The 24,435-nt window shown below is 61.2% G+C and overlaps 9 protein-coding genes across 9 annotated transcripts; 6 read left to right on the plus strand and 3 right to left on the minus strand.

The window, feature by feature from the left end:
• Positions 1-1,242: 1,242 nt before the first annotated feature.
• COLE_05869 (uncharacterized protein) lies at positions 1,243-2,732 on the plus strand (the record flags this gene model as incomplete). The annotated part of the gene is made up of 2 exons (XM_018425690.2): positions 1,243-1,978; positions 2,017-2,732. 2 exons carry the CDS (start codon positions 1,243-1,245, stop codon positions 2,730-2,732), a joined length of 1,452 nt encoding a protein of 483 aa, XP_018282323.1.
• A 918-nt stretch (positions 2,733-3,650) lies between these two features.
• On the minus strand, positions 3,651-5,199 carry COLE_05870 (uncharacterized protein; the record flags this gene model as incomplete). The annotated part of the gene is made up of 2 exons (XM_018425083.1): positions 3,651-3,989; positions 4,141-5,199. 2 exons carry the CDS (start codon positions 5,197-5,199, stop codon positions 3,651-3,653), a joined length of 1,398 nt encoding a protein of 465 aa, XP_018282324.1.
• Positions 5,200-9,459: 4,260 nt separating this feature from the next.
• On the minus strand, positions 9,460-9,995 carry COLE_05871 (uncharacterized protein; the record flags this gene model as incomplete). The annotated part of the gene is made up of 4 exons (XM_018421810.2): positions 9,460-9,601; positions 9,656-9,675; positions 9,771-9,826; positions 9,947-9,995. The coding sequence occupies 4 exons, from the start codon at positions 9,993-9,995 to the stop codon at positions 9,460-9,462; spliced, it is 267 nt and encodes an 88-aa protein (XP_018282326.1).
• Positions 9,996-10,305: 310 nt separating this feature from the next.
• On the plus strand, positions 10,306-12,135 carry COLE_05872 (uncharacterized protein; the record flags this gene model as incomplete). The annotated part of the gene is made up of 6 exons (XM_018421096.2): positions 10,306-10,334; positions 10,369-10,838; positions 10,875-11,048; positions 11,083-11,273; positions 11,311-11,592; positions 11,626-12,135. 6 exons carry the CDS (start codon positions 10,306-10,308, stop codon positions 12,133-12,135), a joined length of 1,656 nt encoding a protein of 551 aa, XP_018282327.1.
• A 92-nt stretch (positions 12,136-12,227) lies between these two features.
• COLE_05873 (uncharacterized protein) lies at positions 12,228-13,187 on the plus strand (the record flags this gene model as incomplete). Its single annotated transcript, XM_018427477.2, has 1 exon — positions 12,228-13,187. The coding sequence occupies one exon, from the start codon at positions 12,228-12,230 to the stop codon at positions 13,185-13,187; it is 960 nt and encodes a 319-aa protein (XP_018282328.1).
• A 160-nt stretch (positions 13,188-13,347) lies between these two features.
• Positions 13,348-13,569, plus strand: COLE_05874 (uncharacterized protein; the record flags this gene model as incomplete). Its single annotated transcript, XM_065626442.1, has 1 exon — positions 13,348-13,569. The coding sequence occupies one exon, from the start codon at positions 13,348-13,350 to the stop codon at positions 13,567-13,569; it is 222 nt and encodes a 73-aa protein (XP_065482253.1).
• A 1,470-nt stretch (positions 13,570-15,039) lies between these two features.
• Positions 15,040-16,904, plus strand: COLE_05875 (uncharacterized protein; the record flags this gene model as incomplete). The annotated part of the gene is made up of 3 exons (XM_018427478.2): positions 15,040-16,023; positions 16,240-16,805; positions 16,859-16,904. The coding sequence occupies 3 exons, from the start codon at positions 15,040-15,042 to the stop codon at positions 16,902-16,904; spliced, it is 1,596 nt and encodes a 531-aa protein (XP_018282330.1).
• Positions 16,905-18,761: 1,857 nt separating this feature from the next.
• COLE_05876 (uncharacterized protein) lies at positions 18,762-19,815 on the plus strand (the record flags this gene model as incomplete). The annotated part of the gene is made up of 4 exons (XM_018427479.2): positions 18,762-18,794; positions 18,828-19,101; positions 19,135-19,511; positions 19,546-19,815. The coding sequence occupies 4 exons, from the start codon at positions 18,762-18,764 to the stop codon at positions 19,813-19,815; spliced, it is 954 nt and encodes a 317-aa protein (XP_018282332.1).
• A 174-nt stretch (positions 19,816-19,989) lies between these two features.
• COLE_05877 (uncharacterized protein) lies at positions 19,990-23,519 on the minus strand (the record flags this gene model as incomplete). The annotated part of the gene is made up of 5 exons (XM_018420154.1): positions 19,990-22,112; positions 22,150-22,405; positions 22,483-23,046; positions 23,079-23,109; positions 23,152-23,519. The coding sequence occupies 5 exons, from the start codon at positions 23,517-23,519 to the stop codon at positions 19,990-19,992; spliced, it is 3,342 nt and encodes a 1,113-aa protein (XP_018282333.1).
• Between the last annotated feature and the right edge of the window lie 916 nt (positions 23,520-24,435).

Below are 24,435 nucleotides of genomic sequence, written 5' to 3' on the forward strand. Positions count from 1 at the left end.
TGGAGCCAAATGGCGAACCGTGTGGCCGTGTGGCTTGACGGGTCAGGAGATCCATGTGGGGCAGCAGAGCAGAGGACGCGACAAGACACACACGAGATACACAGGGAGTGGGTCAGGAACAGAAGGACGCGTTTGACTCTACTCACGGGACAGCCCCGTTTCACTATGCAAGGATACATACCCAAGAATGGCACAGAGGGTAGACCCGTGCGTTCTGGTATGCACGCTCAATGCCCGGTGGTGGGCGGAATTGGCGGTTGGAATGCTGGCAGTGCTCTACGACGACTGCACATTGCTGACGACACGTACGCTCTAAACCCGTGGCACTCGCCCTGCATAGCCCTGCAGACGCAATGGGGATTGGTTCAATGGACGCGCCACACACACAGGGAAAGGGCAGCCTGAACCCTGCAGTGTCGCGTCGGTCGGGCACTCATGCCACAGGTATCCTGGATCTGTGGCTGTACCGGGCTGCCGCCCAGTGCCCAGGATATATCCAGGATGGCTGATGAGGCCGAGCAATGAGCAAAACAAGGCAAGAGACCCGCGAGAGAGTGATGCATCACTCGGTGCGTGCCATCAAACGTCCACGAGCCATCATTGCACAGACAGGGTTGATGAAGGGAGTGCCAGACAACGGGTGTCAGAAGTAGATGCAGGGGATGTTGAAGGGAGAGAGAGAGGGAATGATAAGAAAGAGGGGGAGGGGTGATGGTTGCGATGCGATGTGAACAAATCACTCGGGCGTAGAGGGCGTGCGAGTAGAAAGAGAGAGAGAGAGAAGAGTAATGTGCCCTTTGAGCTCCTTAAGCTACCTTTGACATGTGATTCCTTCTCTCCCTTCTCTTCAACGCACACCTCTCCCCTCCTCTCTCTCTTCTCCCTCCCCTTCTCCTGGCCTGGCGCCACTCTCTCTCCCTCTCTCTCCTCACTCCGCACAGTCCCTTCCCCTCCTCCGCCTCCTTCTCCTCCTCTCCATCTCCGTCTCTTATAAATCCTCATCTCTGCGCGTGCTGGACACCTACTCCTCCTCCTCCTCCTCCTCTACACTACACTCTCGTTCGACAACCCGTCTGTGACGGTCCACACATCCCCTCCCCTCCCCTCCTCTTCCCTCGACCCTCTCCGACAAGCTCGACATTCGTTCACAGGTTCCTTGTGCTGGCCACTCCGGACCTCCGACTAAACTCGCCACACCTTCGACACCCACGCCGACACAACTAGACGTATCAACTTGACATAATGCGCCTCTCTCTTGTCCCACTTCTGCTTGCTGCGGCGACCTCAGCCCTACCCACCCGCATTGACACTGGCGTTGATCGCCGCCATGTTCCCCATGCCCCTCCCGTACCCCGCAACGAGCACATAGCACTGGCCGCAGAGCACGCCCAGGCCCGCCGCGCGGGCTCAGGTCTCGCTCATGGCTCCGCCTTCCGCAAGGTGCGTCGCTCAAAGACCAAGCGTGCACGCAAGTGCCGTCCTCGTACCTCGTCGTCCAGCACCACCACTCCGGCGCCCACCGGCGGTGAATGGAGCCAGACCTGGTCCAAGCCCGACAACAACTCGACTTCAGGTGGTTCCCCATCGAGCTGGTGGGACGGCCCCCCCGTTGACGGCGGCTCGTCCGACTGGTCCTCGTCGGCGACCACTACCACCTCGGCCGAGACTGGCAGGCCATCCCACTCTTCCAGCGAGTACTCGCCCTCCCAATCGTCCTCTTCCTCGCCTTCCACTTCCGCCGGGGAAAGTTCGCCTTCGTGGTCGCCTTCGCCGTCCGCCTCGTCTAGCCCATCTGACAGCTGGACCAGCCAGACACCTTCGGCGTCCGCTTCTGGTTCTGAGGCTCAGTCCACCACTTCCTCCAGCGCGGCGCCACAGGCCTCGCAGGGTGGCCAGAGCAGCAGCGAGCTTGACCACATGCTCTTCCCCAATGGCCGCGGCACCGCTTTCTGGACTACCAGCTCTGGCGGCCTGTCCTGTGAGTACATTACTTCTGGCTACGCTCACCCATCACAGTCGAGGAGGCCCTCCTGCCGCTCCAGTTTGGCTCGCTTCCCAACGTGGCCCGCGCGCCGGACGGCTCGCTGGCCTTTGAGCAGGTGTACCCCGGCGGCCAGCACGGCGAGGGCTACTCGTTCTACTGCGGCGGCCAGAAGAACGGTGTCAACGTCGAGGGCGCAAAGGAGATCACCTTTGCGTACTCTGTCTTCTTCAAGGAAGGCTTTGCCTGGACCAAGGGCGGAAAGCTTCCCGGCATCTACGGCGGCACATCGCTCGAGTCGGCCAAGTCGTGCTCGGGTGGCCGCTCGGAAGGCCGCGACGACTGCTTCTCGGCCCGCCTCATGTGGCGCGCCAACGGTGACGGCGAGCTGTACAACTACTTCCCGCCCGATGCCCAGAACGACTACTGCAACTTCCCGCCCAAGTCGGTCTGCAACAAGAACTTTGGCGATTCGATTGGCCGCGGTGCCTTTCAGTTCAAGGCTGGCCAGTGGAACACGGTGTCGCAGCGCCTCAAGCTCAACGACCCCGGACAGAAGAACGGCGAGCAGGAGCTCTTTGTCAATGGCCAGAGCGTCATTAGACTGAACAACGTCATGATCACCTCCAACCCCGCGGCCAAGCTGTACGGCATCATGGCGCAGACCTTCTTCGGCGGTGGCTCCTCCGACTTTGACCCCCCCAGCGACCAGACGGCTTGGTTCAAGGACTGGTCGCTGTCCATGTCATAAACTCTCTCTCTCCCCAGCGTGCCGCTGGTCGGTGCGCTCCCCTCATCTTGGACGGCGCTGTGCGCCGCAACCGGGCGGTGCTGGCACCACCGGTTCTTGTAAAAGGTTTGCCGTTTCCTACTCTACTCTACTCTCTCCCTCCCCACCCGTAGGCGCTCCGTACTGTGATGCATGCATGTAGCGCCGGCAGCTGGCTGACGTGGTTGGATCGCAAACGAGACGTAGGAGCAACCCCGTTCCTGTAGCAGGCCGTGACGTGCGATACAAGAATAGGTCTGAGCGCGTTGCGTAAGCCAAGGCACATGGAAGACGAAGGGCAAGCCCGGGGCCTCAACACTATCTTGGCACACTCATGACACACTCATGGCACACTTCGGAAAGAACCTTTCGCGTCAAGCATGAAGCACTCGCGCACCCCCACGGCCTCCCCAGCGTCCAGCGGCCCGGCATCCTGCCACGGCTGAGAATCCGTAGGGCGCGCCGTGAAACGCGGCCGTGTCGATTGGCGCGCAGATCGCAGATGCACGGGCACGTGTGTCACGGTGTGTTACGGCGATCACCCGTGGCGCTGTTTGTGTGCATGACATCAATGATTGTCCTCTTGTTTCGGCCTGATCAGCAGCTACATCTACGATCTACGATCCACACGGCGTTGTTCTGTTCTTCGTTTGTTCTTGTCCTCGTGATCAGAATGCCCTGTGCTTGCATCCCACTTCTCCCACTCCCTCTGGGCGAACTCCCCTGACCACATATCAGATGCAATGCATAGCGGTGTGGCGTGCCAAACGGCGGATAGTCGGGTCCTTAATCTCTATGGCCCTGTACGTTCGTCCTTGTCGTCCGTTGTCCGTCTCAATCATCGGTGAAGTGTGATATACGCCATCGCCGCCGCTACTCGGCGTGATGGCCTGCAAAGGGCTACTTGACACGGTCGACGACCTTGAGCGTCAGGCCGACGAGGGCGTCGCGCGCCGGGCTCGGCGGGAGGAGCTCGACGAGGCGGCGCGCCTCGGCGGCAAAGTCGCGCGCGAGCGCTGCCGTCCGCTCCATCCCCCGGCTGCGGTTGACGAGGTCGAGCGCGATCTCGGCGTCGCCCTCGCCCTCAAACTTGCGCGCGATCAGCGGCCCGAGCTCGGGGTGCTCTTCCCACGCGAAGAGCGCCGGTGCCGTCGCCAGGCCCAGGCGCAGGTCCGCGCCAGACCCCGGCTTGCCCAGGTCCACGCTCGACGGCATGTAGTCGAGCATGTCGTCGACGAGCTGCTGTCAGCGGCGGTCCGAGCCGAGAAGCCGTAACAGTGGGCCGGGAAGCACCCATCCCCCCGATGGCCGTCGCTGCAGCCAGACACAAGCTGCAGCTTTGGCCGCACTGGGATTCCGGTGCCGCGCCACCCCGTCACCAGCTACTCACCTGGAATGCAATGCCCAAGTTGCGCCCGTAGCCGTACGCGACGTCTTTGAGCCATGCCGCCTCCGAGCCCTTGCACCCGCCGAGGATGACGGCGGCGCGCGCGCTCTTCGCCATCAAGCTCGCCGTCTTGAGATACGTCTTGCGCATGTACTCCTCGAAACCTTGCGGTGTGGGCTCCTTCGCGGGGTTGGCGGTCGCGCGGAGCTGGAGGACTTCGCCCTCAACGAGGTTGGCGATGACAGTCGCGAGGAGCTCGACGACCTCGCGGCTCCCGAGGCGCGCGAGCGCGACGGACGCACGCCCGAGGAGGAAGTCGCCCGAGAGGATCGAGAGCTTGTTCCCGAATGCTGATGGCGCGCTCTTCTCCCCGCGCCGCAGATCCGCGTTGTCAATCACGTCGTCGTGCAGCAGCGACGCGACGTGGATCATCTCCGTGATGCTCGCCAACCGCCGCTGCGTCGGCAAGATCGTGGCCGCGAGGCCCCCGGCCGCGCCCCCCGTGCTGAGGAGCGACGCCGACGGGCTCGGCGTGATGGCTGGTGGTGGTGGCGCCACGGCGCCCGCAGGCGGTATCCTAAATGGTGATGTGAATGTCTGGGCGCCCTTCGGCTCGGGGCCCATGCTCTCGGGGTTCCAGTCGTTGAGCACCCCGCCCTCACTCGTAAGCGCGTCGTCGATCCCGCCCGTTCCGGAGCGCAGCTGCTCCTCCGCCTCGGCAGCCATGCTTCCCCACCCGCCGGCGAGCCCGTTCGTGGCCTGGCTCATAAGCAGCACCAGCAGCGGGCGGAGATGCTTCCCTTCGGCGTTAAAGTAGTACTTCGCCACGGCGTCGAGTGCGGGATGGCTGGAGCCGAGCATGTGGAACAGCGAGCCCTTCAGCGCCCCGATCTCGCCCTTGATCACCGCTAGCGGGTCGAGGCGGTCGTCCGCTTGCCGTGGTGGCGGCGGCTTGGCGAGCACCGAGTGCGCGTGCTCGGTCGCCGCCGCCCATGTGGACGTAGCGGTTGCTGCGGAGGCGGGGCGGGGCGCCGAGCTGTGCGCCGCCCGCAAAGAGAGCATGGATGCGGCGGGCGTGCGCCGGCATGCGGATCTGGCAGCCCGGGAGAGCATGGCCTGTCGAGTTGTGCGGAGTGTGATGTGGGTGGGAAGAGTGCGATGCTCGGGGTGTCTGGAGAAAAGTCGGCGCCGCGGTTGGGTGACGGCCCCCGAGATGCAGAGATTGCAGAGTGATACGGGGAGGTGCGGACATTACAGGTGTTTGAGACAATTTTTAGTACACGTACTTGGTGTTCAAATCAACAGCTTCTGCCGCCTCCACCCGCCACCCAAAAGTTGAATCTCGGTTGAAGGGGGCGAGGTGATCATCATCGCACATAGTTGCAGGCTGCCATATCATGGGAAAGAGTGAGCTCGGTGGTTCTTTAACACTAGTGCTGACAGTAAGACAAGTCTGCACTCAAGGGCGACAAGCCCACGTCCAAGCGCGAGTCATCGCCAGAGCCGACACCTTCACCATCAGAGTCCGACTACTCCAGCGACTCCTCGGACGACACCGTGGAGGATGAGGACGGTGAGGAGCTGACACCGGCGATGGACGCTGCGATTCTTCGCACACTCGCCAAGATCCGCAGGAAGGAGGGCGTGTACGGCACCGACAAGGTTCTCGAGGCTGAGCTAGCCGCGGCGCAAGCGGCCGCTGGCGCGCGTGGTCTGGGTGCGCGCTCGGCGCAGAAGGCGGAGAAGCCCTTCCTTCTCAAGGACTTGCACAGGCAGAACCTTCTCGACGGGGTTGACTCTGATCACGAAGACGAGGAGCCCCTGACTAACGTCGAGGCGGCGCGCCGAGCTGCGGCCGAGGCGCGTGCTGCCTTCGCTGCCTTCGGCGATGACGACTCCGACGACGGGGAAGTGATCACGAAGCGCGAAAAGGACGATAGCGAAGATGAGGCCGAGGACGCGGCCTACCGCGAGTTCCTGCTCGAGATGGGCGGTGGCGAGTCTGAGGTGCGCGCTGCCCTGGGCATGGCCGACGCGCCGGTCACCGACTATCGCGAATTCGAGGACGACGAGAAGCCGAAGAAGAAGAAGAAGGAGGAGGAGAAGGAGATGTCTGAGGAGAAGCGAGCCAAGAAGGAGGCCAAGCGCAAGGCCAAGCGTGCGAAAGCGGACGAGGACTTCCTCATGGAGTGAGTAACCTCAAGATCCCGCTGACTCCAGCTACATTCTGAACCGCGGCTGGATCGACAGGGAAAAGAAGGCCGTGCCGACGTATGAGGACATTGTCGGGCGCGAGCGCGCCGACGACGAGTCGGACGAAGGCGAGGACACGCCTTGGGGCAAGATCGACGAGGAGGAGGACTTCGACGAGAAGGCGGAGGAGTTCGAGACCGAGTACAACTTCCGCTTTGAGGAGCCTGGTGCCGCGACGATTGTGACGCACCCTCGTCAAATCGAGAGCGCCGTGCGCCGCGGCGACGACGCCCGCAAGCTCAAGCGGCAGGCACGCGAGGAGCGCAAAGCGGCAGAGAAGGCTGCGCGCGAGGCAGAGGTGCAGAAGAAGAAGGACTCCAAACGGCGTGAGATGGAGTCTCAGCTTTCTGCACTCAAGAAGGAGCTCGGGGACGGCGTCGACCTGGCGGGCCTTGAGAAAGTGCTAGAGGGCGAATGGGACGAGGCAGAATGGGAGCGTGTAGTTGGCGGTATTCTCGCCCAGCGGGATGCCGACGACGACGACAAGCCTACTTGGGACGATGGGCTTGGAGACGAGTACATGGATGCGGAGGATGAAGGCGACGGCGACAACCAGGCAGATCCCGAGGACGCAGCGTACACCAACGAGGGAGCGTGGGACGGCGAGGAGTGGGACGAGGAGGAGTGGGACGGTCCGATTAACATGGACGCGGATTTCATCTCCTTTGATGAGCCATCAAAAAAGAAGGACAGCAAGAAGGACAAAAAGAAGCGTCGGGCCGCCGACGAGGACACGGACGAGCCGCTGAGTCTGGAGGAGCGCGCCGCCCGCATGAAGGCTGCGGCTGACGAGATCCGCGACCTCGACCACGAGGACGAGGTCGGCGGCCTCCGCACGCGCTTCAAGTATACACGCACTGCTCCGCAGAGCTTCGGGCTCACGCCCGCCGAGATCCTGCTTGCAACGGACGCGGAGCTCAACTCCCTCGTGAGCATCAAGCACATGCAGCCGTATCGCCGCGGGGGACTCGGACGCGCCGGCGTCGGTCTGGGTCGGAAGGTGCGCGATCTTAAGGCCAAGCTTGCACGGCGGCGATGGGGAGAGGAAGGCGAGCGCGGGGCGGAGGCAGGGCCGAGCAAGAGCTTCCACATCGAGCGCCAGGGCCCGGCAGGCGCCAACGCTCAGCCTCTCGGAGAACGCAGGTCGACTGAGGACGGCGCCGGACGGCCGGGCAAGCGACTGGGCAAGAAGGAGCGGCAGAAGCGCAAGGCTGCTGCTGCCGAAGCCGGTGAGGCACACGATGTGCCATCCCAGGCGCAGCAGGCGGAGCCGAGCGTCAAGAGGCGCAAGGTCGAAGAAGCGCCTGCTCCTGCGTCACCTATCGTGGAGCTTGCGGAAGGCGCAGGCGAAGGCAAGAAGCGGCGGAGGAAGAAGAAGAAGAACGCAGAGTAGCATAGTTGGATATGCACTGATTACTTTGATCGTTTGTCTCGCGCATGTTCTTGAGATTGGGTGATCTTGCTGGGTCCCAGAAACTGCAGCTGACAGCGCTAAAAAGCGGGGCTTCTCCGGGAATCGAACCCGGGTCGACCGCAATCGTATGCTCCTATTGGAGCGGGATTGCCCGAAGCGGCCATGCTACCACTATACCAAGAAGCCTCGGTGACGCGCTCGACCGCCCGCGGCCAAAACTCGAAGCCTCGCTGTTCGAATCTCAGTGGAAGCGAGTCTTTACACATCGGACTGGTCGCCGCATCTGGAGCACAAATCGTCCACTCACGCTGCACGCACGCTCATAGCTCTGACACACATCATATGTTTTGCACAACTGGCTGGAGGCCGGGCACCCGGCGAGTTGATGACTGTAGGAAATCTTTGTCTCGAGGGACTTTGTTGGGTTCTCACTTCCACCGTTCTCTCTCTCCGTCCCTCCCCAGTGATTGCCGAGGGTGGGCCACGAATGGTGTCTCTGGCTAGACACGTAAGTTACTCCCATTTCCACGACGGCTCCAAGCCATGTCCGCCCGAAATCGCGCCTTGCAAATCTTGCGCCCGAGAGGAACGTCGAGAATGGATGTGAGCTCGTTTCCGCCTTCACGCGGGTGAAGCCTGCTCACGACGAGCAAAATAACCGCTGACACGCTATGCAAGGCCAAGAAGATGCTCGGCTGGTAAGCTCGATACGTCCTACCTCATCGTCAGTGCATGTATGGAGCGGGGCTCTGTTGTTGCATTCTCGCCGGCGAGCGGCGGTCAAATATTTCAATACTCAATACGTCCGCAAGCCAAGTACATCGCCTGTGTTTGTGAGCGGCATGGGCGCAACCACGGTCAGCTCAGGCTTGCGGCAATGGCATCGTTCTCTGGCTCTGATGCTGCCGTATTGAACACTTCTACACTAGCTTTCGTGGACACTTTAACGCTAATGCAATCGTGAACAAGTGTTGTGTTAGACGGCAACCCTTTGTGTAACCGCTTCGTGATCATCGATGGTCACGGAGTACGCGTGCCCCGTCCTACTGATCCACGGCGAGCGATGTTAGACTTTTAGGACGTGGTCAGTTTATGGGGTAGAGTGTTGTTGGAAAATTACAGGACCCGCGTCCAAGACGGTCAGAGTGCGGCCACGCTCACGCCCCCGTCTCGCACTGGTGTGTCTAGCTCAACCAGGGAGCCTAGGGGTTGTATTTGTAGTACTCGGCAAAGACAGATTAGATGTGACCGAGACCCATCAGTCAAAGTCATAGCCGAGAGGACGCCGCCCGGCTACTCATCAGCACTCCCAGGAATGACAATGCTGCATGCTCGCGTCCGATTAGAGCTCCTTCTTCGCCATGGCGCTGCGGTACGCCGCCGTCCACGGGGAGGGCTGCGCGTGGATGCGTGCGGACGCCGCGTCCTTGAGCGCGTGCGCGTACTTCTCTTCCGTGCGGATAACCTTGGGTCAGTGTGTGTGTGGAGAAGGAGACATATGAGGTGTGGAGCAGGCAGCCTCATTGAGGTTGCCACAGCCGCCCGACAGCCATCAGTGGTCGAGGGAGCTGCTTGGCACTTGAGGCGGGCGAGACCAAGCGACTACCTCCTAATCTCAGAGACGCATCTGTGACCCGTCATAACCCTTGAAGGCGTTAAACTTCCAGGCGCCGACACTCTGCGGCACATCGAGGCGCACTTACCGATCCGATAGACATGAAGAATGCGAACGTCGCGGCGGACGAGCCCATGTACTGGGCAAGGGTCGCGAGGGCGCCGCGCGGGCCGGGGCCAGCACTAATGTCAGCGGACGTCTAACACCCTGTTGCGGGGGGGGGGGGGGCGCCTCACCGGAGAATGGAGAACGATCCCTGCTGTTAGCGATCTGTCGACTGTGGGCGAGGTTTCAGATAGTTCCCAGGAAGGGGAGCCGGTGAAGACCCCCCAACAGAAACCAAGTACTCACGAAGATGAAGCCAATGGTGAGACCGACACCGCCTCCCATGACGAAGCCCATTTTCACTGCACGTTAGCGGATGTACATCTAGAATGCCTCCAGCTGGTGCGAATGAAGCGGGGAGAAGTGAGAGCCAACACCCCCGCTCGCCGGCCCTACCAGCTCTCACACCCACTCGCACTCACTCTTGTCCCAGTTGGAACCACCCTGCGTCGTGCTCGGAGGAGGCGGCATTGTTTTTATGTCTTTGTTGAGATCAGAGAGGATGCCAGAGTCCAAGCCCGCGACGACCCCGCGCTTTCATCGGCCCTCTTCTCGCCAAGAGGTCACGTGCAGCGACATTAGAGTGAAATACGGAGACGGAATGATCTCCGCCCTGCCATTCACCCCGAGCTTGGGCCAACCACGGTTTCGGTGGGCGTCATCGCCGCTCAAGGACGGCGGAAGGCAACAACGCGCGCGCTCAAGCTTCCAGCAAACGCGCACATCAGAGTGGCACTCCAACACCGACGCCCTCATCTTCGCCCAGACTGTGGCACGCGGCATGAACCGCCTCACCACCGTCCTCTACCCGTAGGCCCACCCTTGTACGCCCCTCTGACGCCAGCTCGATGCCCGGGTCCGCCGGGTCCGAGGGGTCGCCGGCGAACCATACCCCTCAGGACTCGGTGACGGGGGCGGCTTCGCCTGTCGAGCGACACTTGTCGTTGAGTGTCAATGTAGGCGCACGGTCAATCTATGACGATCCTCGCGCGACCCGCTTCCCCTCGCCCCCGCCAACCCTTGATCGCTCGCACTCTGATGTGGACGCAGGAGCTGCACGCACTCAACGCCAGCGTCGCCCGACCGATGTTGATTCCACTTCCTCTGGGCCTGACAGCCGTAAACATACCGGCGCCTCGACACCCGCCGCTGTGATCCGTCGCGGGCCTGATCGCTCACTCCGCGTCAACCTCATGGCGGCCAGCGTCCAGACCCAGCGCCGCAATCGCAACTCAGCGGGGCCCGCCGCCACCGGCCGGCTCAATGCTATGGCCAAAGGGCCCAAAGGGCGATACGTCGTCGGCGGCAGTCAATGTAAGTCACCAGCAGATGGTCCCCGTGCTGACTTAGACTTGCGCGTGCTCGAGATGACGAACCCGGCGGCGGAGGGCACAGCGTCGCCGAAATCGCGTTCCCCTTTCGGACGCGGCCCGGGTGGCGTGGGCATCTCCGAGGTCGTAAATCTGTGGCGTCCGTCGTGGAGCCCAAATAAGGGCGTCAACGATGTCGACTGGGGGTGTGGGAGTGAGCGAGGTTGAGATGGTTTGCTGACGATCAGACTTTGAGAACAAGATTATGACAGCAACGCCCAGCGTGCACTGGATGATCTTTGATGTGGAGCGCGGCAAGCTCGATCGTGAGGTAGGCGGGGGGCATACGCGCTCGGTGAACGTCATCCGCGCCTCCAAGATGCCTAGCTTCGCGCACATGGTGTTGACTGGCGGGCAAGAGGGGCAAGTGAGATTATGGGTGAGCACCGCCAGTATGGAAGAGTGCTCACGCCTAGGATCTTCGTGCAGCCGAGCCTGCAAATAGAAAGCACTACAAGCACAACGCTTCCATTACAGCTCTTTCGCTCTGCCTCGATGACCCGCATCAGTTCGTCGTAGGTACCGATACTGGCGGCCTATATCGCTATGATTCTCGAGTGCCAGGCAAGGCAATCGGTAAAGTGTGGGGCGCGCACGGCTCTAAGGCTGTGATGGACCTCAAGTGGAAGGAGAGCGAAGAGTTCACCCTACCGGGCCAGGGCTGGCTCGCGAGTGCGGGCAGTGACAGGACCGTGCAGGTAATTGATAAGGAAGTGAGGCGCTCACGGCAGATTTGGGACATGTCGCAGCCTTGGGAGAAAGGGGCGACAGCTACTCATGTTCTTCACACGACGTATGCAACTCGCCGTGTCGACTGGCGTCCGTCACATGCGACCGAGCTGGTTGTCGTGCCATGGGACCAACTCACTGCAACGGCTTCACCTGACTCCAACCGCCCGGAGGCGCCACCTCCGCTGCCTCTTGAGTCGGAGCAGTCCCTGGAGGTGTGGGATGTGCGACGCCACTACATCGCCAAGTACGCACTGCCCGGGCATGACAGCATGGCGATCGCTGCATCGTGGGACGACGAGGACACTGTCGTCGCCTGCTACCAGAACGGCGGCCTGGTGCAGATCGACCTCCATAGCAGAGTGGCGCCGAAAACGCTTCCGCTTGAAACTATTCCACGACAAGTCGTAGCCTTTAGCTCCAAGGGCGAAGTTGCGTACGCCATCGATCGCTTCAAGTTGGGCGAAATCCCCTTCGATGATGTGTACGTTTTTCATATCTTGTGTCGTTGACAGACAGGAAGACAGAATATTCTGCGCACTGGCAGGTTGGCGGCCGGCATCGCAAAGCGCCGGGTGACCACGCTTACGAGCCTGTGCAGGCCATGGGCGTGCTTCCGCTGGGCTGGGTCGACAAGGACGAGTTCGCTTACATCGCGAACCACTATCGTCTCGAGGGCATGACACCTATCCAGCTCTGTCAGTGGAACCGCGACGTCGCATCCATGTGCAGTCGAACAGACGACGCGCGCGCTTGGGACTTCCTCATTGGCATCTTTGATGAGTTTGGGAAGACGAACGAAGGCATGTTCAATGAGTCTGTCTTCTCGCAGGCGGCAACAATAATGCCGGTTCGTCCCCCTTCACCACATGGTCTGGAGACAAGACGACCAAGCGACGAGACGATTAACGCGGGTGCCTTTCCCGGTGTCCCGATGCTGCGAGGAGAGGACTTGGTTGCGCCCGAGATTGAGCCTTCGGATGGCGGCTCCGGCTCGTCTGAATCCGATGGCCCCGAGACGCCACCAAGGAGCCGCTTCAAGTCGTTCGTCCCTCCAAACGCAAACGACGCACACCGCCCCAATATCGCCCACTGGGCGTCGTCCGGCTCCTCTCTTCTTGCCCAGAGTGGGATTATGCGCAACACAAAGAAGCTGGGTTTCGAGACTCCGCTTTCCGACGAGGATGAATCGGTTACTCCGACCGCAGACATGGACTACCCAGATGCGTATGGCATATCCGCCGCGCTTGAGGCTGCGGCCTCTCAGCCTTCCAAAATCGGTGCTGCACGCTCGCGCTCCTCTCGCTCCACACCACAGAGCACTCGTGCCCCGTCTCCAAACAAGGGCGGCATGTCGAACGGGGGGCGTCGCAGCGCGACTGGGTCAGCGCGCGGCAGTAAGCGTCCCTCCGTAACCGACCGTACGATGGACCGAGTTCAGCCTGTCACCATCACTCGGCCAGCGCAGGAAGCGTTCCCGCCCGTCCAGTGGGACGAGTACCGCGAGGCGCGCACGCAGTCGTTCCTCGACTGGTGGGAGGCGTACATTGACGACGTGAGTTAACGCTTATGACCCTTCACTGACGATAGGGCGAGGTGCAGCTAGCAACGGCGTTGTACATTGTGGGGTCCAAGGTTATTTCCTTCCCCGAGAAGCAAGCGGAGCGCGTGCTCGACACATATCTCGGTGAGATTGTGGACGTGGAAAGTGGCTTACAGCAGATATGCTTGAAGCGCACCATCTCTCCATCCCTCTGGCGTACTACCGCCGTTTCTCTAATGTGCTCTCGGCGCAAACGCGCTCTGCCATGGATGGTGTCACACACGTGCAGTACTGCGCCAAGTGTGGCAAGTCGACAGGGTCCCTTGACGATTCGCATGAGACCAAGACGTTCTGGTGGTGTCTCAAATGTCGCCGTGCCGCCAAGCTTTGCACGATTTGGTGAGTTAAGCTTGCTGCGGGAGCTCACGCCAGCCGGGAGCCTGTCAAGGGTTTATGGATGGGGTGCAACAAGTGCCGCCATGGGGGCCACCAGCGGTGTATGCGGGCGTATTACAGTGCGTGCTCATGCCGTCAACACGGCTGTAGACGTGGCTGACCTCAGTGAAATCTGCCAAGGCTACTATCATACCAGCACCCGACATATCTCGAGCACCGTCACCTACCTCTGGAGCCGGTGCCTCGGCAATCCGACGCGCTTCGTATCAGCAACCCGCTGCGGGCATTCCCTCGTCGTCGTACAGTTCGACAGCGAGTGGGCTGGCTGCTACGTCTTACGATTCATCTGGCCTTCATGGCAGAATGAAGCAGGTCGAGCTCGTTACCCCAGACGGAACGAGCGAGGGCGGGAGCGAGGGCGCAGCAGTGATCATCACGAACGTCTGCCCGTCGGGATGTGGACATGTGTGCCGCACCGCTGTGCGACAGCAAGGTCCCGAGAGCGAGTAAAAGGAACACTGTTGATAGTAATGATATGCATGTTGTACAGCCTAAGTTTTGTCGTTAGCCCTTTGGCTGCCGCCTGCCGCCTGTGCGTCACCTTTCATGCTGCCGAGTGTCCACACCGCCTCTCTGAGGCAGTGCTGATGCGCCCGGAGAATGAGAGTCACGATCGCGGAACCAATTTTCAACTGGGAATTTGCCACTGGCCAGTGGCAAATCGGCATTCTGAAGACGAGTCCCTGGCGAGGTGCCATTTGCCACCCAGCAGTAAGATGAATTTGATCCCGCTGCCCCGCCCCTTTGTCGTTTCGCCGCCCAACTGAGCGCAGGCTCCGACCCCCCCAGGGCCACCGTCACCCCCCGTCTTCCTCGTCCTCCCTCCTCATCCTCGTCGTCGTCGTCGCCGTCGTGATCGTCTTTCCACTCCTCCTCTTCACTCCATCCGTCATCCATCAGCCTCTCTTCGCACCCTCCATCATCTTCTTCTTCCACATTGTTACTTTCCCTCCTCCCCTCTCCCCTCTCCCCTCTGACCTCTCCCCTGCTCCCTCTCCGTCTTTAGTTCTCTCCCGTATCCCATCCCTCCTCATCCTACCCCCCCCCCGCAGACACCAAGTGACCTCCCTCATCTCACGTGTCACGCCCCCGACCAGAAGCCTCGTTCTTGCTTCCGATCCATCCCACCCCCCTCGCAGCCCCACAGTCCACTGCCATCACCCCACAGGTCCACAGGCGCATCTACATCTTTACCTCAAAGGCTCAAAGGCAAGTATCAAGGTCTCAACGGTGCTTCAACCTTGTCACTACATCTCCCATTCCTCACGCTTACCCAATGTTCTCAGATCACTGGCCAAACTCGTTTTACACTGGCTGGCAGACGGTTTGTCCCCGTCTACTTTCCCCCGACGCTGTTCCTGTCCCCTATCTCCTCGTCCCAGGTCGACTCGCTCGGCCACCATCACCGACCCCTACGATGAGTAGCGAAGACGAACCAGTCCAGAGAACCGCCATAGCGGGGCATCAGCAGCTTCCCTTGGCGCCGCCTCCGCCTGTACCCGCCTCCAACCCGCCGTCAGCCATGTCCGCCAAATCCGCACCGCCTAGCAAAGAGCCTTCTGGAGGGTCGGACGGTGCCGGCACGCCCTCAACCGAGAACCGCACCGCTATCCTTGGTTCGCAGAAGCTGACGGAGGAGCCTAAATCAGTGGAGACTCCGTCGTCGACGTTTGCCACACCGGCCGCACCTGCATCCAACGGCTCGCACCACCCTCCTCGACCCTCGCGCTGGACCAAGGCGCGGTCGACCTCGACAGAGTCGTTCGTGTCGAGCATGGGCATACCAGCCACCCTAGGCTCGCAGTATAACCAAGAAGGCTTCCCTAATTACCCGGTCTCGTCGGAGGACGAGGACGGCGACGTGCGCATCGCCGCGGACGATGAGGCGATTGCTAAGCAACTTGCGCAGACAGACGAGGCCGTGCGCCAAATCAATGGCACAGCCAGCGTTGTCCAGCGCAACTTTGGTAATATGATGCCTTCTGCCCCTTCCTCGAATCAGTACGAACTACCTCGAGCTGCAGCAGCGTACGTCCAACGCCGTCCTGGCGGCGATATGCGTGACCGTGGAGAGCTCAGAACGGGCGGATCATTTGTCTCCTCCGGCTCGTCGACCTCGTCTGAGGAGTCCGACTTCCTTCCTGGCGTGCAATGGGTCGATTCTGTTTCGCAGCGACCTACCGCCACCACCTTCAACTACCCGTTCTACTACACCGGGAAGCCGAGCAGCTCGTCCAATACGACCATGCCCCCGCCGTCGATTATTAGCACTCGGAAGCCTCCGTCGCCTGGGGGAGGTAATTCCAGCAGCGTCACGACGAGTGGACCCCTGACGCCGAACCCCGGGCAGCGCGAGGCGTCCGCGGATGGTACGGGTGACAATGATGAAGATGACCACACTGTAGGTCCTCGCGGAGTATCTCCTTCGTCGTCGTCTGCGAGTGGTCTGGAGCTCTTGGCCGTTGCCGCCGTCGATCGACACGAGAGCCAAGGCCAGAGAAACAGGTCATACAACTCGCATCTTAAGCGCGAGGCTGTGGCGCAATGGCGCCAAAAGGCCATCCCACCTACCTACGACAACTCGCCTCGGTTCGAGGGCACGCCTCCTGACGGCCAGGCTCATCAAGTTAGGACAGCCGAGCCTCCGACGAAGCGGCCTCGATACAAGAAGGATCAGGAGACTCCTGACTCGAGTCTCCGGATCCCGCCGAGTGACCCTAGCGAGGATTCTGACCTTGAGTCCCCCCACAGCGCATCTGAGAGCGAGTATAACGCAGGCAAAAAACGAATCCGCAGATACTCCAAGGACAAGGGCTCTCGTGTGCGCCCAACGCTACCCATGCTAGCTGCGCCGGTATCCCCGTCCTCAAGCAAGGATTCACCTGCACCCGCGACAAAAAAGCCGCCCAAAGTTAGAAGGCCCAGCACGACGTCTGACGGCAAGCCGCCAATTCCCGCTGGCGGCGTGCAGTGCGAGTATGTCAACCCGCTTCCGCCCTACCAGAGGTGTCCAGACGTCTTTACCCGCAAATACGACATTCCACGACACATGGCACGCCACGCGCGCAGAGAAGGCGATCTCGTACAGGAGGGCAAGTTGCCAGAGGAGAAGGCTATGCTCTGGAAGACGATCCGGGATAAGCCACGAATTCGCTGCAAGGTGTGCTTAGAGTACTTTACAAGGTGAGTAACTTGGATTCCCAAGATATTCAGAAGGATAAACTGACATTCCACAGGCAGGATGCATTGAAACGCCACCAGAATAAGCAGCACCACCACTAGTCACGACGCACGAACGATCAGGGGGAGGCGATGTAGAGCATAGGTATCTTGTCATGTATAGCTTGCGTTGTCGCGAAACCATGTCTATCATGCGCGATCTGGGAGCGCCACACTCGGCGAATTCCGATAGGTCCGGGTGCGGAGCCAGCCTTGCGTCATGTTGACACATCCACAAGACTCGTCCCCATCCCCACGCGGCGGCAGCTACCGTCTAATAAACACACTCTCCGTCGCTGTCTACTAACCATCATGTCCGCAATGGACGAAAGCCGAGACTACGGTATGCTGGATTGACGAGCGCCGAGCGCCGAGTCCAGCTGACAGCAGACACCCGCGATCGTCGAGACAGTCGCGACGATTACGACCGCCGGGGCGACCATGACGACAGGGAGCACGGGCGGCGCGACCGGGACCGCAGCCGGAGCCGTGAGCGCGAGCGTGAGCGCCGCAACAGCCGTCGTGAGCGCGACAGGGACGACGACCGTGAACGCGTGAGTGCTATTTCCGTTTGGTTGCATCCTAGTGCCCAGTCCAATCACTCCCTCCTCGCACTCGACACTCTCAACAGGGCGCTTGCGTCGTAGGACCTCTGGCGATGAACTGCGTTCCATGCAGCCATTGCGACTCATTTCTTCTGTGACCATCCGCGCGTCGGGGTCCTTCTCCCCACCTTCACGCGGCTGGTCTCTACTGCCCCGTACCCTCCTCACTGGCTGCTCGGTCTCACACCAGCACCGTTCCCGTTCACGATCTCGCTCGCCTCACCGCCGCACACGTTCGCGCTCCCGCGATCGTGACCGCGACCGTGACCAGGACCGCGACCATGACCGTAAGCGCGACCGCGATCGCGGGCGACGCCCCTCTCATTCGCACTCGCACCGAGAGGACGACCTCTACCGTCCAGCCTCGGCACGTTCAGAATCGCGCTCTCGGGACCGCGACCGTGACCGCGACCAGGACCGCGAGAGGCGACGAGATGACCGGGACCGACGCGACCGCGACCGTGATCGTAACCGTGACCATGACCGTGACCGCCCGCCTCGCCGGCGGTGGGGGTCAATGTCCAGCTCGCAGCCCGTGTTCCACAGCGAAGGCGGGCCCATGAACGCGCCACCAGCCGAGGCTGAGGCACATGCCCGCGTCAGCCGCCGCGAGAACCGCCTGTACGTCGGCAACCTCAAGTACGAAGTCACATACAAGGATCTCGAGCGCTTTATGCGTCAAGGTACGTCCCTGGTCATGTCATGTGGACGTGCAGATTGCGAGAAGGAGACGGGCTGCGGTCAAGTCAGCTGGAGAGTGCGCAAGCTATGCGTCAAACTGCCGGCTCGCCCAAGTCCCAGCGAGCTTTCAGGTCTGAGTGCGAGTCCGAGTCCGAGCGTCGATACCCGCCGAATCGAGATCATGGAACATGGCCACCGGGCTGGAGGCGAGCGGGAGGCATGTGCTGGATCAGGCGGCGGTATCGAGATGGGAGAAGGGGGTCTAAGGTCTGGGACTGGGAGAAGGAGAGGACGGACAGGGAAAGAGCGAGGGACTCGGATCGCAGAAGGACTGGAAGGGCTGGGACTGGCAGTTGGCTTGGATGGCATCTTGATTGCGTCAAAGGAGCAGGAGCACCCGTGCTTGGCAGCGATATGACCGAGGCCACTACTATCCTTCATACACATGAATGATCAGCACCATTAACGCTCTCAGCTGGCGGTGACGTCGTGTTCTCTGAGATTCTCGTCACGCCACAGGGCAACTCGAAAGGCTGCGGGTGAGTGGGACGCAAGGAACGAGCTGAAGGCGAGTGTCGTCGAGTTCGCGACGCACGACCAAGCGCGCACGGCCATCAACGAGCTCAGCGAGAAGATGTTCATGGGCCGCGCAGTCTTCCTGCGTCCGGTGAGTCATGCGCTGTGCCCAGCTGACAGCGAGGACCGGGAGCAGAACGCGCGTTTCGGCGCTCAGCCGATCCCGGGGCGCATCGGCATGGCGCTCGGCGAGGCGGCGACCTTTGGCGGCCAGCCGGCGAACCGCAACGTCTTTGTGAACAACCTCCCCTTCGGCGCCTCGTGGCAGGACCTGAAAGATTTGATGCGGCAGGCGGGCGAGGTGATCCGCGCCGACGTGGGCATGACGCCCGACGGGCGGCCCAAGGGCAACGGCACCGTCGTGTTCGTGGACGCGCAGGGCGCCGCTTCCGCCATCCGTGCGTACCACATGCGAGGCGGGCTGACGGCAGGCAAGTACAACGGGTACGACTGGAACGGGAGTGTGCTCGAGGTGCGCGAGGACCGCTTCGCTGCGGCGCCTGGGCGCGCCGTGCGCGCCCCACCCATGCGTGGCGCGGTGAGGGGGATGCCGCGCGGCGGGTTTGGGCGCGGCGGCTTCGGGGGCTTTGGGAGGGGAGACGGCGGAGGGTTCGGGGGCGGCTTTGCGCCGGGCTATGGCGCGGGCGCAGGCTACCAGCAGCCGGCGCACGTGCAGCAGGGCTATGGTGTGCCTGCCGCGGGCGTGGGTGCGGACGCAGACGGCGCCAACGGGGCATATGCTGCGCCAGTCGACGAGACGATGGGCGAGCCGACATCCGAGCCGAGCCCGCAGATCTGGGTCGGTAACGTGAGTCTGCCCACGAGAGGGGCGCTGACTCCAGCTTATCCGCGAAACGGCACACATGGACCTCGTCGAGCTGTTCGTCACGGTCGCGCCTGTGGTGCTCGCCGAGATCTTAATGGAGGGCGGCGTGAGCCGCGGCGAGGGCATCGTGCAGTTTGAAAGCGCTGCCAGTGCCACCGAGGCCATTGCGAGATTCAACGGGTACGCGTACGGCGGCGTCAACCTCGACGTGCGGTACAACCCGCGTTGGCACGAGTTTGGGCCCGACGCTGTGCGTGGGGACGAGGTGCGTGGCGCTGAAGAGTGAACATGCTAGGAGGTGCATCAGTGCATATCGAAGGGTAGCCGTGGAAGGGTAGCCGCTAGACGATTGGACGGGCAGATGTAGACAGAGACAACTTCGCACTTCTGCTTCATGTACTGCCAGATGAATGGTCATCACACATACTACTACAAACTGTCCCTGCGGCTCTCTATGCTGCTAGAGCTTGGACACAATAAGCGGCTCCAGGGGCACGGCAGCCTTGCTGGGGATGAGCTGCGCCCTGAACCTGTGGATATCATCGATGTAGATGTTTCCAGGTGCAAGCTGAGGCTCAGGCTCCTCGGCCCCGTTCGCGCTGTTGTCGCCGCTGGGCTTGGCGGTGAGGGCGGCGATCAGACCGTCAAGCTCGGCCTTGGCTTCCTCCGAGACCGAAGCCGCGGCGACGGCCTTCGTCGCCAGGGCCTGTAGCTGCTCGGGCGCAGGCTTGGACTCCATGAGCGCGCCCACCGCAGCCTGGTCGACCGGCACGCCGTGATTTTGGAACGCGTTGAGGAGAACAAGCACGGCGTCAGGGTTGAGGCTGGCCTTCGAGCCAGGCTTGACCTGGCTGCGGAGGTGGACGGAAAGTTTTCGGCGCGCAGACGAGGCGGGGTCGATTGCAGACAGGTACAGGTCGAGAACCTCCTGCTTCGTCGTCTTGCGCAGGAAAGCAATGTCGGTCGCGCGTTTCCCGAACTCGTAGTACTTGTCGCTAATGCGCGACCAGAACCTGCGGCTCTCCTCGGCCAGGTTCTTGGGCTGCTCTTCCTTCTTGTCGATGAGCGCCTGGCGCTGGCGGTCAAACTCCTCGTCGCTCATCTTTTCGATGATGTCCTTGAGACCAGTGAGGAACGACTCAATTCGTGTCTCCACGTAGACAGGGTCGCGCTCTGACTGGACAAGGACCCGAAGACCAGATCGAGTCGCCTGCGCCATGGCGACATAACCAAGCTGCTCCTTTGTACGGAGCTGGTTGAAGGCCGGCTCATGGACTATCTGGCCGAGCAAAGCGAGGCGCGCGCGCGCCGCGGGGTCCGTGACCTCGCCCGTGTACATCCAGTAGACAACACAGCTGTTAGGCTCTGCGGGGTTCTTGACGGGCAGCTCCCAGACGCTCTTGGAGCTCTCCGGGAGGAGAAGCGTGCGGCGACTAGTGTGCTCGCCCGGCGAGAGGGCACGAGCAGAAATAATGTGTTCAAGTGTGTCCTGCAGGCGCTTGGCGTCCTCGACGCCGAGATTGCCGTGGACAAGAGTCTCCATGTACATTTTCTGGAAAAGCTCGCGGCTGAACGCCTGAACGTCCTCGGGCGTGATGTGGTCAAGCTCCTTCAGCTTCTCGTCGGGGGACCAAGTGCGTTCCATGGTCACGTAGCTCGACCAGTAGTGAGCGACCTGATACGGCTCGGCTAGAGGGAAGTTGGACCACTGCATCTTGGCCTGGTAGACAATCTTGTCAAAGCGGTCTGGGTCGACCTTGAAGTTCCTGAGCTTCGTCATCATGGTCTCGGTGAGGAGAGGGAGTTTGTCGCTGAAGCCGCCGACGAGGAGGCTGATCGTGTCGCCAGAGTACCAAAGGTGGAACGAGAGCTCAGCCAACATGGGGTCGTAAATGTCCTCTGTGATTGAGTCCGTGAACGCGTCGCAGAGCAAGCGCGTAAGAACAGCCGTGCGAGGAGTGGCCTCCATCAGCGGGTTGTGGAGCTCCATGTGCACGTTGGTCTTTGGCAGCCAGAAACGGTCGTCCCGCTTGTACCAGAGGCGGGAGGTCTCGTTGTCGCGCAGCAGCTCAGGGCGGAGAGCAGGCTGCTTCACATCCCCCCGTTTCTCTACGTGTAGGTTCTCGGGGATAAAGGCATTGGGCCCGGGAAGGTGAAGGGCTGGGTTGGGCTTGCCAGTAGTGGCCTCAGCGAGGAATTCTTCTGTGAAACGCTCGCTGTGGTATTCCGTGCCGTAAACGACCTCCTTTGAGTCGTAGGTAGCAGTAACGTCTTTCGGCAGCTGCTGGCTGAGTACGCCTACAGTGCACTGGCGTGGATCCAGGAGCTGGAATGTCTTGACCATCAATTCCTCGTTCCACTCGCCGAGAAGCCAGTTCGAGCTGACAATGTCCTCACGCTTAACGGGGTGCTGCATCCAACCCGAGAGCGTGGTGACGTAGTCCCTGGTCTCTCCGCGGTCAGCGTACTTGTAGGAGATCTCAGCAAGCTGGCTAATCTCCTTGAATGCGGTCTCCGAAGGAGGTGATGAGCGCAGGAGCTCGAAGTACTTGTAGACCGCGAGAACGACGTCACGCCACGACTCTGGGCATCAGCACCACCACTGTTGGAGCAAACTCACCCAGGCCCTGCGGAGTCAGCTGCATCATGACCTTGAAGAAGCTGAAGCCGTTGCCGTCGTGCGAGGAACCGGCAGAAAGCTGATTGCACCAGCCCTGCTTCTTGAGGTACGACAGCAGCGATCCTCGACCCTCATGGCCAACAAAGTGGCCGATAAAGTTGAGAGGCTTGAGGCCCGCGAGATGGCTGAGGTCGGGTACAGGAACTACAATCTCAAGCATACGGACATCGCGCACCGCCTTGGCGAAGGTCACAACCTGAGTGTGAGCACGACTGTAGGGCAACGGGCTTGGGGTTCGCTCCAACCCCAATCCAACAAAGTGCAAACACTTACACCACGCTGCTCAGGCCCGTACGGGTGGTCCTCAAAGGTCACGCGCACGCCGTTGGGTCCGGTCGGTGGCGCTCCCTCAGTGCGAACGGGAACACGGTTGAAGCGCTCGCGCACCATTTTTTCCAGTGTATCGAGGTCCTCGCGACCAGCGACGGCGAGCTTCATGCGGCGGGCGCAGTACTCCTTCTCCCACCACTCTATGAGCTGCTGACGCGGGTCGCGACCGGCTGCGCGGGGCTGCTCCCACAAGGTCTTGAAGTCACCAGTGCCGAACTTGCCGTAGACGTGTCCCGGCTTGGACAGCGACTTCTCGAGCTGGAACGAGCGCCAGCGGTCGTGCTGAAGGTTCTTCTGGTGCTCCGAGTTGACGGCCTTGATCTCGCGTTCTGTGCAGTCTTCAGAGAACAATGGCTCGCTGAAGAAGCCTGAGAAGCGATCGAGCGCACCCTCGAGCGCGTCGGGTGAAACGTCAAAGTAGTAGTTAGTGTTGCACATGGCTGTCCACGCGTTGCTCTGGCCGTTGTGGGCGGACAGGAACGACGAGTACTCGTTTTCGGCCGGGAACTGGAGTCAGCCGGAGGAGGGCGAGGGCGCACTGTCTTGGTTCCCATGAACATGAGGTGCTCGCTGCAGTGTCAGAAACCATCGTTGGTAGAGAGGAGCGCGTACCAGAAGTGAGCACAGCCAGGAAGGTCTACGGGATCTGAGAGGTGCCCGACGCCGACATCCATGGAGGCTGCAGCCTTGTCCGACTTGGGGTCGGACACGATGATGACCTCGAGACCATTGGGGAGGGTAAAGTAGCGGTGCTCGCGGTCTTCGGTAGGCGGGAGCTTGAGGTCAACCTTGCCAGTGGCGGTGGGGATAGGCGGAGGGGGAGGGAAGTCGATGGCGGGAATGGGGACGGTCATGGCAGGCGTCTGGTTGGCGCTGCGCCAGAGGGGAACAGAAGGCGGAGGAAAGTCGTGCGTCCTGTAGAGCCAAGCGAGAAGGGCCAAGGCAGCGGCAAGAAGCAGTGCGCGCGTAGGCACGGCCATGATTGAGGTGATCCGAACGAACGCAGAGATTGAAAGGTTGGGGGTGATCAGTCGTGTCGAGTGGATGCACACCGGCGTATGTGATGTATTGTTTGAAGTGGGAGGCGAGATTTACCGAGTGAGAGATCGAGTTATTACCACGACAACGATAGATGTGATGAATGCGGGACAAATATGGCACGGGCGTCAAGTCGGACAAAGGCCAGACAGTGGAGATGGGGGTGTCAGCGGTGAGCAAACGACTGTAAGCGGATGCGAGTACGTACCCAGTGGGAGATGCGGCAACGGTGCTTGTTGCGCGGCGTGAAAGGAAGGAGGGGGGAGCGGTGGCGATCACACGAGCGACGCGAGAGGGCGATGGGGGCGAGGACAAGGGGTGGAGGACGGCAGAGATGCCGCCGGGGAGAACGCGCGTCGCCGAGGAGATGAAGCGTGGACGGGGTTGACGGACAGAGCTGAGGACCAGAGTCCTTGTGGAGAAGCGTCCTGTGGAAGAGAGAGTACGGAGCATGCGCAATAAGAGAAAGAGTCGAGGACAAAAGGTGTCTCGACGCTGGTACGCTGGGCGGGGGTGCGTGTTCGTCGGCCAAAGGAGGGAGGTGGGAGGGAAGGTGGAGGCGGAGGAGGGCGCGTGCTCAATCAATTCAAAGATCACGTGAAGCTAATCGGAATCAAATCTCGTCCAATTGGTCTGTCGTCATTACGATCTTTCTCTGATCTCTGATCCATCTGCCACAGCTATAAGCCATCTGGTCATATATCTGCCGCAAGAATCGGGCGATCGAGCATGTCTCACCAAGCCACGTAGCCAAGAAGCCGCCATAGTGCCTCCGCTTTTCCGGACGAGATCCCTGCACCTGCCCCCGCTGTTCGCGACACATTATACTTGTATGCATCTCCCGGTCATAGCTCGCGA

Source organism: Cutaneotrichosporon oleaginosum (assembly GCF_008065305.1).
Source record: "Cutaneotrichosporon oleaginosum strain ATCC 20508 chromosome Unknown ATCC20508_contig05, whole genome shotgun sequence".
NCBI lineage: Eukaryota > Fungi > Basidiomycota > Tremellomycetes > Trichosporonales > Trichosporonaceae > Cutaneotrichosporon > Cutaneotrichosporon oleaginosum.